The following is a 13,662-nucleotide window of genomic DNA, read 5'->3' on the forward strand; positions in this document are numbered from 1 at the left end:
GTGGACCAACATGGATGATGACGCAGTAAGTAATTCTCACAATAACGACACTTTATATGAGTACAAAAAAGTACCGACATAGGTTTGATTCAACAACTATCGAGCTAATAGTATATGCTTATTAATTAAAACATTACTCAAGGTTTTAACTGTTATTACATAGTTACCATTTGACAAGAATTTAGAAGACGGCTAGATATTGCAAATCACAACTCTTTCCGTTGATATAAAGATGAAATTGGTGATACATGAGAATTATGAACTTGTAACAAAAAAAAAAAAAGAGGCAAAATTGGAATGTAACCGTTAGCTTTTTGGTTGGTGCGTAAGCACACAGACATACATTAGTAGGGGTATCTCCTATATTTAAAATAGACAATTTTACTTCGGTGAACTTTTTAACACGTACCCAGACACCCAGTTAAGACATGTTAGACCTCCCGTTGTCGAATTGCGATACGAAGTTTCAAGCGAAATTCATTTTTTTTTTAAAAATAAACAAGATGGTTCAAGAAGTATACATCTTAATAATCTTATAGATTTTTCATGTTTAAATCTCTCTACGCGTATATCTTTGAGATTGCCAGGGAAAAAGGTCGAAAATGATCAAGGGAGTTGGTCGGTTCGATGTTGGTGATTTTCATGTCATCGGCCATTAAACGTGATTATGATTTAATTGTCATGTTGCAGCACTAGGTAAAAATTTATAAATTAGTCATCAATATATTAAATTTTACTAATTTATACCGAACTTTTATAACGTATTGGAACGAAAGGAAACCGTGTTTATTAGGTGGGGGTGGGCTACCTCAACGGATCTATAATTCGAATAGTTTAGTGGAATAACGCGCAAAGTGTAAAAGCAGTCGACAAAACGACCGTTTTTCTTATTTCTAAAGCAACAAGAGTAAGGTACGACAGGTGGCGTGAATTTGTTTCTTCTTTTCATTTCCCTTATATGTAACTACTGTATATATGTTGATTAGATTTTTTAACACTTGAATCATACTTGATGGTAGATGGTTTCTTAAGCGGTGACAAAGGTCGAGGCTGACAATAATTTAAGTTAGTACAGGCGACAAGTGTGATAATGTTAGCTAGGTAGACCAGACATGATCTTATTTTATAGGTGAGTTACATTTTTTGTTATAGATAAATGCATACGATACGTTTAACGCGTAAGACAAGACTAGAAGATGTAAACTCACATGTGTAACAAGTTATTTCAATAAGAAAGGATGTCGCGAAGGCACTAAACAAGTTATTTCAATAAGAAAGGATGTCGCCAAGGCACTAAACCTATAAAGTACACGTGACATGTCATCAAGCTAGATCTGGTCTTACCTTCAACCGTGTAATCTTATATTATATTGTATTATAAATGATTACTTTAAAAGGTAAGAATAAATCTGAGTATGTGCTTTACTTTTATTGTATCCAAGGGGTTAATGTATAATAAAAATGTGAAACGAGAGAAACATTATCAAAAATGTTCGATAAAACCAGGTTTATCCTTTAATAGTTGAATACCAAAAGTGCATATGGGTGATATATGTCAATTGACAAGCCATTTAAAACTAAGCTCCGGATAATCGAACTTGATATATTTTTTTAGTTATTAATAATAAGCCAGACAAAGTTAAAACATTTCTAACCAACTTAAATGCATCAATGTTATAGCGAAAACTTTAAGGATCTGTAAAGTTTAGCATGTCATATTCAGATACTAAATAATTAGTTCAAAAGAAGCATAAATGCCAACGAAAATATTTAGCTGCAATCAACAAGTTACCTTTTACTACTTACGTTATCCACTGAAACAACCACAGAAAACTCAAAAAAGGATAGTTACCAGTTTCACTAAGTCTACATTTAACTACTGCTAGCAAAACAATGGGCCATCTAGCTTTGGCATACATGATTGAATACAGCAGCCCACTCGTGCTTAGTGGACAGAGGTACTTCCCAATCACCAATACGAGGAGCCCAAACATCGTCACTTGCATAGGTCAAACACCAACTAACCTTTTCTGGTGGAGTTCTGAAATCAAATGTGAAAGCTGCGTGAACTTTTTTCTTTGCAACGGTCTTCTTTTTACTACTACGGGGAGCTGAACCTTCAGGGGTCTGAAGAATAAGATCATAACGTAAATCAACTAAACTGGAATGATTTAATGTAATACGGACACAACTGAAAGTAAAGACTGAAGGGTAGGTGTTTTCACTCGAGTTCTATTTAACAGAGGGTACTTGCTGATCAATGTTTAAGGACCTTGGTAATATACTTACTGCTATAACCCACATATCTGGTTTAGAAAACCAGGAGATCCCTTATCTGATCATAACCTTATAATATAGTCCCTTATAAATTGATCATGAAAGTACCTTCCCTAAAATGAAAACTGAATAAAAATGTATTCCTTTAACTAGAAATGTGCCCAATAAAAAAAAATCATGTTTTGAGCAGCTTACAGCATCATCAGGACTTGCAACTGATGGTTTCTTCCGTTTGCTCCCTGTTTCAAGAAAGGTCATCACTTCATTCTTTGAGCGCAAACGCTGACCCGTTGGTGCAATATAGTACTGCTCAAAGTAGACATGAAGAATATATTTATTAATATAATATAAACAGATAAAAAAAAATTAAAAATTTTTAAAAAAAATAAATATAAACAGATAAACTTAATGCCAAGATGTATAAACAGACACATGGAAACTAGTCAGCTACAGTCTTAGAGGATTCCAATCATTTTTCTGTTAAGCGACAGATCAGTTTAGCTGGAAGTGAAAGCCATTACCCAGATTGTAGTCTTTTATTCTACTTGGTTAATAAAAAAAAAGGCGAAAAAAGATAGTCCAAGTATATGTAAATCTCTAGACTTTACGATTAAGAATCACAAGTAGCATGATTTATTATCATTGCAATTATCGATGAGAAACATATTTTTAGAACAAATATGATCATTCAGTATGTGTAGCAAGACAGCAACAATACGCAATCCCATCGAAGGCAGGTTATGGGAATGGGACGCGTAGCAACACGATCAAAATGAACAAGTATATCATCCAGAAATTCTAATCCCTTTGTATGCAGCCAACTGAGCCAAGGGAGGTGGGGCCAAAATTCATTTTAGCTAAAAATATTATAAAATGACTTCTATAGTTTTAAGATTCAACAATTGTGTTTTAACTAAAAATTAGTTTATTCAACGATCTATTCTAACTGGGAATACAAACTTCTTATTAATGAGATGATAAAAGCTAAAAAACAATCATAACTCTTATTATTTACTTTTAAAGGCTAGAAAGCATAAAAACAGGTATGTACTCTTAAATTGGTATCATAAAAGTTTAAATTACCGCTAGACAAGTTGATTTATGTAACCAGTTAGTATGTAATAAAAAAACATGTGAATGCGTTTAATAATAAAAAGAATACTATTAAGGAAAGAAGAACAACAGACCTAAAATTAATGTAGAAATCTCAAACTATATCAAACATAATCTTTTGTTTGGTTTTGTTTCTAAAACGAATAACATAACCCTAAAAAACTGAAATTTTCACAAGACAGCCCTCCCTGACCCTGTTATTTTGGCCTATGCTTTGTGAAATTTTCACTGAAACATAAATCGAGCTTAAGCTTTGTGCAAGTGAAAAAAAAAACAAACAGGGATAACTCCATCTGAACAGCGTAAATACACTAAGTAAATATGATAGGTTTTTTAAAGTGGAGGCGTAGACTGTATCTTGAATCTTACATATACAATAATAATGGATTACCGAAAAAAAACATTTTGTAGTGGTTTGGTATCAGACCTGTATAAAGTGTATATTAATGTACTTAAGTGTATGTCCCACAAAATATACATATAGACCCCGAATCCCTACCCAAACGTGGTATGCATGTATCGTGCATCCATATCCTCGTGACAAAGCCTTAGATATACAAGAAACCCGTATAGTCATCAAGTCATATGTACTCAAGGCATAACTTTACTATTATAAACATCATAACTAGACTGGGGTTACAAAAATAATAAATTTGCAAGTTAGTCATGGTGTTAAACTAAAATAGATGGTAACCGCGCATGCATTACGTACTCAATCTAAGTGCAGATATATAAACTAAAATAGATGGTAACCGCGCATGCATTACGACTGCCAGTCTGCCACTATCGCATTAATAGTACACTATAGGTTATTAGGTTACATACCAGTTAAGTGATTCATGACAAAGATCGCATAATGAAGAAACTGATAGTTTTAGCTTAACATAATTCATAATAATGTTCCAACACATACATGCATTCTATAAAAAAGGCAATGTGAACATTCCAAAGATACATATGTGTGTTATACACTTATACTAGACAAATCATTCCATATTCTAATGACAACATCAACAGACTCAGCCATTATCCAAATCAAATTTGGGATAGGAAAGTAATCACAACATAGCAATACCTTCTTTGCACATCATCTGGTAGTCTACTCATGGATTTGTTCATAAAGGGATCAGCTTTAATAATTATGAAATGAAGAGTTAATGTAAATGTCAACAAACTTATTATCAACTTTAATCGAGTCCAGAAAAATCAATGAAATTGATAGCTAAATGGGCTTTCTATAAATCATTATAGCTAAACGGGCTTTCTAAAAATAGCAAAAGTGAAGCGTGTGCGACTCAGTAGTATCATATTAGGGAGGTGATCCCTACACAACACAATTTTGCCATACACAACAATACATGCATCAGACAGTTGTATTGTACAACCTTTTAATGCATATATTGTTGTGTATGGTAAAATTGTGTTGTATAGGGATCATTTCCCATCATATTATGTTAACACCATCAATAACTATAAGAGCATGAAATTTATGTAAGGTATCACTTGATGACTTTAATTGGAAACTGTATCTTTTTTTTATCCATTCGTCGTCAAATAACATCACTAACTCATTAAATTTTAGTCCAATGTCCAACCAAACCCTAATATGTTTATAGCATAAAAATCAAAACTTAAATCAATTAATAAGGAAGACACATCTTTATAAAGTATCAGTTTTGTTTTCCTAGCACGCATCAAGTAATTTAAATCTATAAAGACAACTAATGAAGTACATTTTATGTGGCACTTGATATTGCCAAATAACACACGCAAAACAGCTAAACATTATTATAGCAATAAATCTGACTGTTACTTGGAACTGTATTCATAAAGACGTAACTCTAAATTCGAAAAGTGAAATACAATCATTTGTTAGACACAAGCTCTCTTCGTATATGTTTTCGTTCTACAAATTCGTCTTTATCAGCAGAGACATGACGCTACTAGCTTCTTACAAAGTGTTCTATAACTTCCACCAAAACGTGTACTATTACCTTAATTGGCCTTGTATCAAATACCTATCACGTCCTTAAACGTATCTAGATCATTAATGCAACTACCAAACTTAACGTCTCGGTAGAAACCTTTTGGATCTATATTATCCACGAAAACTTACGTGCAAACCAGTAGATGGGGGTGGTGTTTACAGTCTAAAAAGTCCTACTAAATCCTACAACATGCTAATCACTGAGCCAAGCTAATGATAAACATACTAAACACAAAACCAGAATGAGCGACAAACATTACATACATACATAAATCATCAATGGCTTAAAAACCATAAATTTCCCCAATGCAGCAATACTTACTAACCAATTATCATATCATGTAACATAAACTCATTTAAAAAAGATACTAAATGGACCAAACCTAACTCTAAAGAGAAATCCACCAATAACAAAAGGCTAAGTTATTCAACTTATGCTTTTTAACCAAAAATTCTTGCAGACCCTAATATCAACAAATCCATAATCAACCTTGCACTAACCACATAAAGCGTATAAAACAATCATAACTAATAAAGATAGAAACTTTACTACATATATTCACCCCAAAAATTATATAAAATAAAATAAGAATTACAAACAGTAAGCATTTCTAACTAAATTCTTACACACCCTTATATCATCATACTTCATACCATAGATGAATATTGTACTAACTACATTATAACAGCTATAACCTATAAAGATAGAAGCTTTACTACATATATCCACCAAAAAACTATAAAACTCAAAAAGAAAGCATTAATAACAAAACCTTGAATATTACGAGTATATCCATAAAACAATCTTGAACTAACTACATTAGGATATAAAAAATAACTATAGCCTATAAAAGATTAAAAGATAGAAGCTTTATTACATATATCCACCAAAAACTATATAGAAATACCAAAAGTAAGTTTATTTTAACAAAAACTACAACTAAAACATTAAAACAGGTATTATAACCTATAAAGATAGATACTTTACTACATACATCACCAAAAAACTATATAAAGAAACACAAACTTTTTTTTAACAAAATTTAAGAAATAAATTACACTAAAAAAAATTAAGTATATATAAGTATATATTTAAAAAATATATAAATAATTACTGACCCTATCAATAGTACCCAAGGTAGCACCAGAGCTTCGTTTTCTTAAAATCATATTCCAATTTTCAGGCAACCAATCAGGTCTTGTTCTTTTAGCTGAAACTGAAGAGTCGTCAGTTACAGTGTTTTTGTGGTTATTGTTGTTTTCTGCTGATGGGGTTTCCATATGATGTGGGGTTCCATTGGCTGGATTTGGATCGATAAAAGATCCGGAACCAAGAAGCGGGTCATCATCAATTATATTGACTAGATCTTCGGAATCTGATGGGATTTTGATCGGGGTTGTTGTTTGGTCGCCGTTGGCCAGAGGTGAGTTGGGGTTCGACATGGTGCGATGGCCGAGGTGGAGACGATGGAAGGCCGGGGGGAGAAGGGATGTAGAAGGTAGTATTTATATATTTATATTAATATTATTATATTTATATTTATATTTATATTTATATATACTTATAAAAATGTAATAGGTCCCGACTAATTTGAAAATCAGATTTAATATTCACGGAAAGATAACAACAAAAAATATTTCCATTTGGATATCCATTTTCTACGTACATACATGTAAAAGAATGTTGTGAAAGAATCAAAGAATGTACTTTAAAAAAAAAAAATCAAAGAATGTTGTAAAAGATTCACAGTTTGTATGTTGTAATGGTAATAAGATGGTAACCAACAAACATTAAAACTAGACATAAAATATGTCTTAATCAATATAAACTAGATGTTAACTTGGATGATAAGGTAGGCAGTGGCGGATCTAGAGACTTAAGTGAGGGGGGCAAAAAATAAAAAGTTTTTTGGCCATGAACATGTCCAAAAAACAACCAACACATCAATAAAGTTGTAAAAAACCTTCAAAACAGCAAGTATATAACTGTGAAAAATACACAATCAAATGATTTTAAATACTTCAAAAGACCACTTGCTTGATTTTGGTGAGATCCATTAGCTCCTTTCTTTGTCCGCTTGGTTCTTTGCATAATCACCACATAAGTAACAACACAAGCAAAACGCTTTGTCCGCTTTTACACTATACTCTAACCCAGAGGCGGTACCAAGGAAAATTTCGAAAGGGGGCAAAATTAAAAGTCCTAAAAAACAAATTTCTAAAAAGGGTCAAAATGTTAAAAACCTATAGGAAAATTTAAAAATTTCATAAAAATTTCAAAAATACATGATAAAATCTAAATTTTGGAGGGGGGCATTTGCCCCTCCATGTAGGCACGCCACTACTCTAACCAATTACCATACTTCTCAAACCACTCCATACAAAAACGTCTTCTCTATATTCCCTATAATTCTCTTTGGGAATGTATGATCATGTGGTTGACATGGTCCATTAACCCAATATTTTCTTCTTATTTAATATCTTTGATTATGATGATAATCCAAAATACGTATCCTATCAATGGGATCCCATGAAAGATTATCCAAATTAGCTAATTTAGGTATTGTAGGTATAGAAATTTTTGGTGATCTTTCTATATTACTAGCCATATTATTATATGAAAATTTTAAGCTAATACCGTCACTTGACGATGGTCTTTTCTTTTGAGATACTTTTCAATGATTCCTAACAAATAAATAAAAAAAACAAGTATATGACTAATACATAATTTCACAACAACTCACCAGCAACATATTAAATTATTAAATTACTAATTAATCTCTAACTCCTAATAAAATTTTTTATAGCAAATTAGTATGGGCCTAAACTAAAAAAAAAAATCAATTGGACTTGGTTTTTAAGAGTGGGTCTGTGCCCCTGGTTGTACACTTCCTCCGCCACTGAAGGTAGGGATAATACATAATATCTGAGCCATTGAAGGTAGGGATAATACACAATATCTGAGATATTTATGATGGTGTTAATTTTAACTCAAACGTTTGTGCGAGATATAGTAGCATAATATCGCAAAGTATAAAAAAATTAATAATGTTATGATAGATTTTAAAAAAATTATTATTATTTATTATAATTAAAAATCATAAAATATAAGTTATTGATAATTATATGAGAAAGAAAGTTTGACTAACAAATAACGAACTATAATAATTAGTAAGGGCAAATGATGTTAATCTAACTAGTTGGTGCATTTATGTTTTTTACCTCTTGGTTTTGAGTCCTTTCAGATCAGGTTTTTCCTTAAAATGTTTGCTTATCTATTGAACCCTATAAGAAGAAGTGGAATCGGTATAACCTCACCTTTGTATAGTTATGTGTAGCTTGATATCGTTACACTGCTAATTGTTTACAAAAAAACAATAAATTACTATGGGTATTACAATTACATCAAGTAAAGATATTTAAGATCGTTAATAGATAAGATAGGTAATATAAGTATGTCAATTTAAAAAAAGAGAGGTGAATTACCTTTTGTTTGAAATTGATGCATACATATTCTGATTCGGGTCTAGTAAGACTAATGCCTTATTTGAAATCAAAAACTTGTTCTTTTTCAACCATAACAACTTACTTATATATAACTAAACATACTCCACACCACTCGACTTTATTTCCAATTAGGCAGCTCCTAACTCAACAAAAATAAGTTCTTAAAATATAGGCAAGTAATGTAACAAACATAAACCTTCGGCAAATGCATATCTATTGTCGTGGCTTCTCAAGGCTCATCCTGTCCACTCACCTATCTCATATGCCAAATCCACTTGCACTTACGAGTTACGATAATAACAGCTAAAAGAATAAACATATTACTTAGTAAATATATTATCGTTAAACAAATGGAGTAACTTACAACACTAGTGTCCAAATACGACTTATAATGCACACAAATCAACACCGCACAACTATGAAGGATCCATCTTGCTTTTACGTATTTTGTTGTTGTATCATATCATAATTTTTTTCCCAATTAATGTCAAGTACTTAAGTATTGGCACAATTTTTTGCATAATTGTAATCTGGTTCCGTAATTTCTCATGCCAACTTAATTTGAATATAGAGCTTGTTGTTTGCCGAATAAATTAAACAAGAAACTATGATTAATTTATTTCAAGGCTTACAAAATTTAAAATAAGCTATTTTCATTTAGATATTTCTATATCCAAGAGGCAATGAAATAAATATCACCCATGCCAGGTGGCAAAGTTGAGTCTACACTTTTTGCATTTTTTTTTCCTCTTCATATGACACATGGCTTATTCGTTCTTAGCACTTACACATGGCACAACTAAAATTTGATATTTTATGAGTTTTTAGCCTACTTTTATAACTTTTGTTTGTTTGTTTTCAGATATTTTTGTATCTTTGAGTTTTTCTTTTCATGATCAGTTTTCGTTTGTTGTTGAATTTTATATTTAATTAGATGAACTTTCGAACGTAATTGATATATATTGTTCTTATCTAAACGTATATTTGATACGACAAAATACAAAGAGGGTAAAAGAATAGGCTATGCACGAATGCTATGTTGATTATGTGGGGTTATATTTCTTTAGTAACACACACATATTATATCTAATTTTATTAATAGAACTTTAAGTCTTTAACCGTAACTAGTATAACGAAATCGAACCAAGAATACACATAGCCGCAATAATTGTGCTAACGCTAAATGCTAGTAAAATAAAAATAAATATTAACCATAGTCTGTTGGGGAATTTCGCAATAAACGAACCAATAATAGGATACAAATAATCTTTAAAGGCATGTAAACGTTTTCAGATTAAATTAATTTGGCAGTTCACCCAAACTATTTAATCGGATATAATCAAAGATTAAGAAGTTTATGTGTGTATATATTTGAGAGAAAAGAACCAGATAAAGAAGAAGAGAGATTGATCAGAATTGTGATATGGGTTGTATATATTTGATATATGTAAAACGCATAGCCCATAAACTGCCTAATTGTCAATCATTTATGCATGTTTCAATTCGTAAGTTGACAAAATTAGCCCTTTTAACTTCCGAAATATTCTCACTATAACAACATAGTCAAGTTATCAAGCCAACAATGAACTTTGGTCCTATGTTTTAGGATAGGATGTTTGTTGGCAAAACACTTGGTGGTTTGAAAGGACGTGACGAAAATCAAAATTTACAGAAAGACTGCAACATCGACATTCCGTCGACGAGTAGCCTACGCAGCAGATAACACCATTAATGTGCCTTCCATGTGTCTCATCCACATTCTCTGTCTATGACACGTGATCATACTTGTCACGTGATTTTCCTCACGTACGTGTGCTACTTTACATTTACATTTACAATTTCAATTCAAATTCGAAGATGAAAGTTTGTACATTTAATAAAATTTTAAGAATTTTTTTTCCATTATGGATCAATCTTTTTATACATAGCTTTTCAGCTTTTCAATATTTAAAATAAGGTGAACCTCAATAAAAATCAATAAAATTAAGATGAAATTAACTTTAAAAGAAAATAACGAGAAAAAATACCTTACCAAAGGCATGTAATTTTTTTGAGAAATAATACGGCTGATAAAAAGTACATAATAAATAATTATAAAATAATGTCATGTCATTAAAAATAATGTCACGTAATTAAAAAATTTCCACGTCATCATGTACATGTGTCAAATATTACTATTTTCGTGAATAAGTAAAAGTTCATTGCTAAAAAGGAAAACTTTTAAAAGTCATTGTTATTTTCGTGATTTAGTCGAAAGGTACTTTTTATTTTCTGCAGTTAATTTTTTTTTTAAAATATTTTAAAAATTAAAAGTTATTAAAAAAGGAATAATAGTTTATTTATAAGAAAGTAGAAATAGTAAAAATAATGATATATAATATGTAGAGTGATAAATATACATTTATAATAATGGAAAATGACCCGTAATGCAAACTTTACATAAGCTTATGTACTGCCACTTTAAAAAAAGTTATAAAAACCTTTGAATTTGATAAACATACTTATCCCCCCTGAATATTACATAACCTCCCCCAAATTTTACATAATCCCCCCTGCTTTACCTAAGATAGGTACTGCATGTTTTACCTAACGTTTTCTCTTATAATAATGCATGTTTTATGTAGTTGTAAACTGTACAATAAAATCTCTACCTAATACTCTTTTTGAAATTATTTATAACATAGATCTTTCAACTATTAAAATAACTATCACCCCTAAAAATAAAGGGTGGGGATTCCCTCAAGTTATCATCAACTTGAGGGGTAAAGTTAGGAGGATCTCAACCCTTGAATTAAAATCAAAGGGCAAGATTTGATAATCATTTTTGAATCTTAACCCTTGATTTTAATTCAAGGGTGAAGATCCTTCAAACTTTATCCTCAAATTGGGATAATTTGAGAGGATCTCTACCCAAAACTAAATTACTTTTACATTAATAACTACAGTACATCGCTAGCCTATCGTTACCGGCCTCACCGGTCTTCGCCGCCACCATTCATTACTATCGTTTAGACTTAAAGGATAAATTTCGTTTGTTGTTGAATTTTATATTTAATTAGATGAACTTTCGAACGTAATTGTCATATATTGTTCTTAACTAAACGTATATTTGATACGACAAAATACAAAGAGAGTAAAAGAATAGGCTATATGCACGAATGCTATATATCTGTTGATTATGTGGGATTGTGGGGTTATATTTCTTTTGTAACACACACATATTATATCTAATTATTTAATAATAGAACTCTAAGTCTTAATTTAACCGTAACTAGTATAACGAAATCGAATCAAGAATAAACATAAACGTAATACAAACAACCTTCATGTGGCTATCTACCAGATCTAAGCTCGGCACAATCGATCGGAATAGTTGGACATCTTTTAATATTTAGTCTTATTTGATATGTTTTGTTATGTTTCATCTTGACTCTCTTGTTAATACAAGCACCCTGTTTGTTTTATTTATGAAATATATTGTTGTTAAAAAAACAAAAAAAAACATAAACGTAATAATTGTGCCAAATGCTAGTAAAATAAAAATAAAAATGAAATAAAAATTAACCGTAATCAAGTTATCAAGCCAACAATGAACTTTGGTCCTATGTTTTAGGATAGGATGTTTGTTGGCAAAACACTTGGTGGGTTTGAAAGGACGTAATACGAGTAATTAAAAACACTTGGTTTATAATCGAAATTTACAGAAAGACTGCAGGTCAACATACCGTCGACGAGTAGCCTACTTTGTGCCTTCCACGTGTCTCATCTACATTCTCTGTCTATGACACGTGATCATACTTGTCACGTGATTCCCCTTACGTACGTGGGTTATTTCAATGTTACTATTACATTTCCATAAAAATATTAATATTTAATTAAAAACATGCGAATTCACATTTACAAATTCAATTCAAATCCTGTATTAAACTTTAAAAAATCCTTCCAACTATATCTATATGTTATAGTATAGTATATAAAGAAATAAATGGTGACATCATTCGTACCATACATTCATAACATTACGCAATTTTAGATATTGCTACTTTTCATATATATACCGAAGACTAAGTTTGTAACTTTGTACATTAAATAAAAGAAAAAAAAAAGGGTTCTTGCTAAAAGCAACTCTTAGTATTGTAGTTAAGTTTCATTAAATAGTTGTACATTTACCATAAAATTCAAGGGTGAGTTTTTATATAAAAAGATACAAATTTTTTATGCACGTTAAATGCAGCCCTTAAGGCTGCGTTTAGCATTTTCCAAAATTATATATATATTTTTTCATTAAGGATCAACCCTCTATAGATTATACTCATTTTTTGGCCATTTGTAACAAATGTATATATTTTAATGCACAGTTTATAACTGCGTAAAACATGTATTGTTATAAATGACGAATAATTGTCGTAGATTTATCACTCTTCATATTATATATCTTTATTTTATTATTTCTAATCTTTATATAAAAAAAAGTATCCTTCTTTTTCTTTTAACTTTCAACCATTGAAATACTTAAAATATTACTCTCTTTTATTTATTAATTTAAATGAGAACGGTTCCACGCGTTGCGGCAGTGATGGAGATGCGGCGACGGTGGCGGTGAGCAGCGGTAGCCGCAGTGGTGGTGGTTGATATTGATGGTGGTGGTTGTGGCGCCGGTGAGTAGTGGAAGTTATTGATGAAATTTGGCTATGATGTATTGTACATCATGCAATAAAATGTATACATGGTTAAAACTTAAAATCAATATTGAAATTTTAAGTTCAATATTAAAAATC

At 31.0% G+C, this 13,662-nt stretch overlaps 1 protein-coding gene across 1 annotated transcript; it reads right to left on the bottom strand.

The window, feature by feature from the left end:
- Positions 1-1,769: 1,769 nt before the first annotated feature.
- LOC122600517 (methyl-CpG-binding domain-containing protein 5-like) lies at positions 1,770-6,882 on the bottom strand. Its single transcript, XM_043773248.1, has 3 exons — positions 6,497-6,882; positions 2,473-2,583; positions 1,770-2,127 (listed from the first exon to the last, which is right to left on the bottom strand). Exons 1-3 carry the CDS (start codon positions 6,818-6,820, stop codon positions 1,903-1,905), a joined length of 660 nt encoding a protein of 219 aa, XP_043629183.1. The 5' UTR covers positions 6,821-6,882; the 3' UTR covers positions 1,770-1,902.
- Between the last annotated feature and the right edge of the window lie 6,780 nt (positions 6,883-13,662).

The sequence above is a fragment of the Erigeron canadensis genome, chromosome 5 (genome assembly GCF_010389155.1).
Source record: "Erigeron canadensis isolate Cc75 chromosome 5, C_canadensis_v1, whole genome shotgun sequence".
NCBI lineage: Eukaryota > Viridiplantae > Streptophyta > Magnoliopsida > Asterales > Asteraceae > Erigeron > Erigeron canadensis.

Bases quoted from the DNA above. Each gene is read 5' to 3' on its own strand.
- LOC122600517 (XM_043773248.1), bottom strand. From the start codon at position 6,820: ATGTCGAACCCCAACTCACCTCTGGCCAACGGCGACCAAACAACAACC. The intron at 2,584-6,496 runs GTCAGTAATTAT...TACTTTGAGCAG, and splicing joins CCTTGGGTACTATTGATAGG to TACTATATTGCACCAACGGG. The intron at 2,128-2,472 runs GTAAGCTGCTCA...CTTATTCTTCAG, and splicing joins TTGCAAGTCCTGATGATGCT to ACCCCTGAAGGTTCAGCTCC.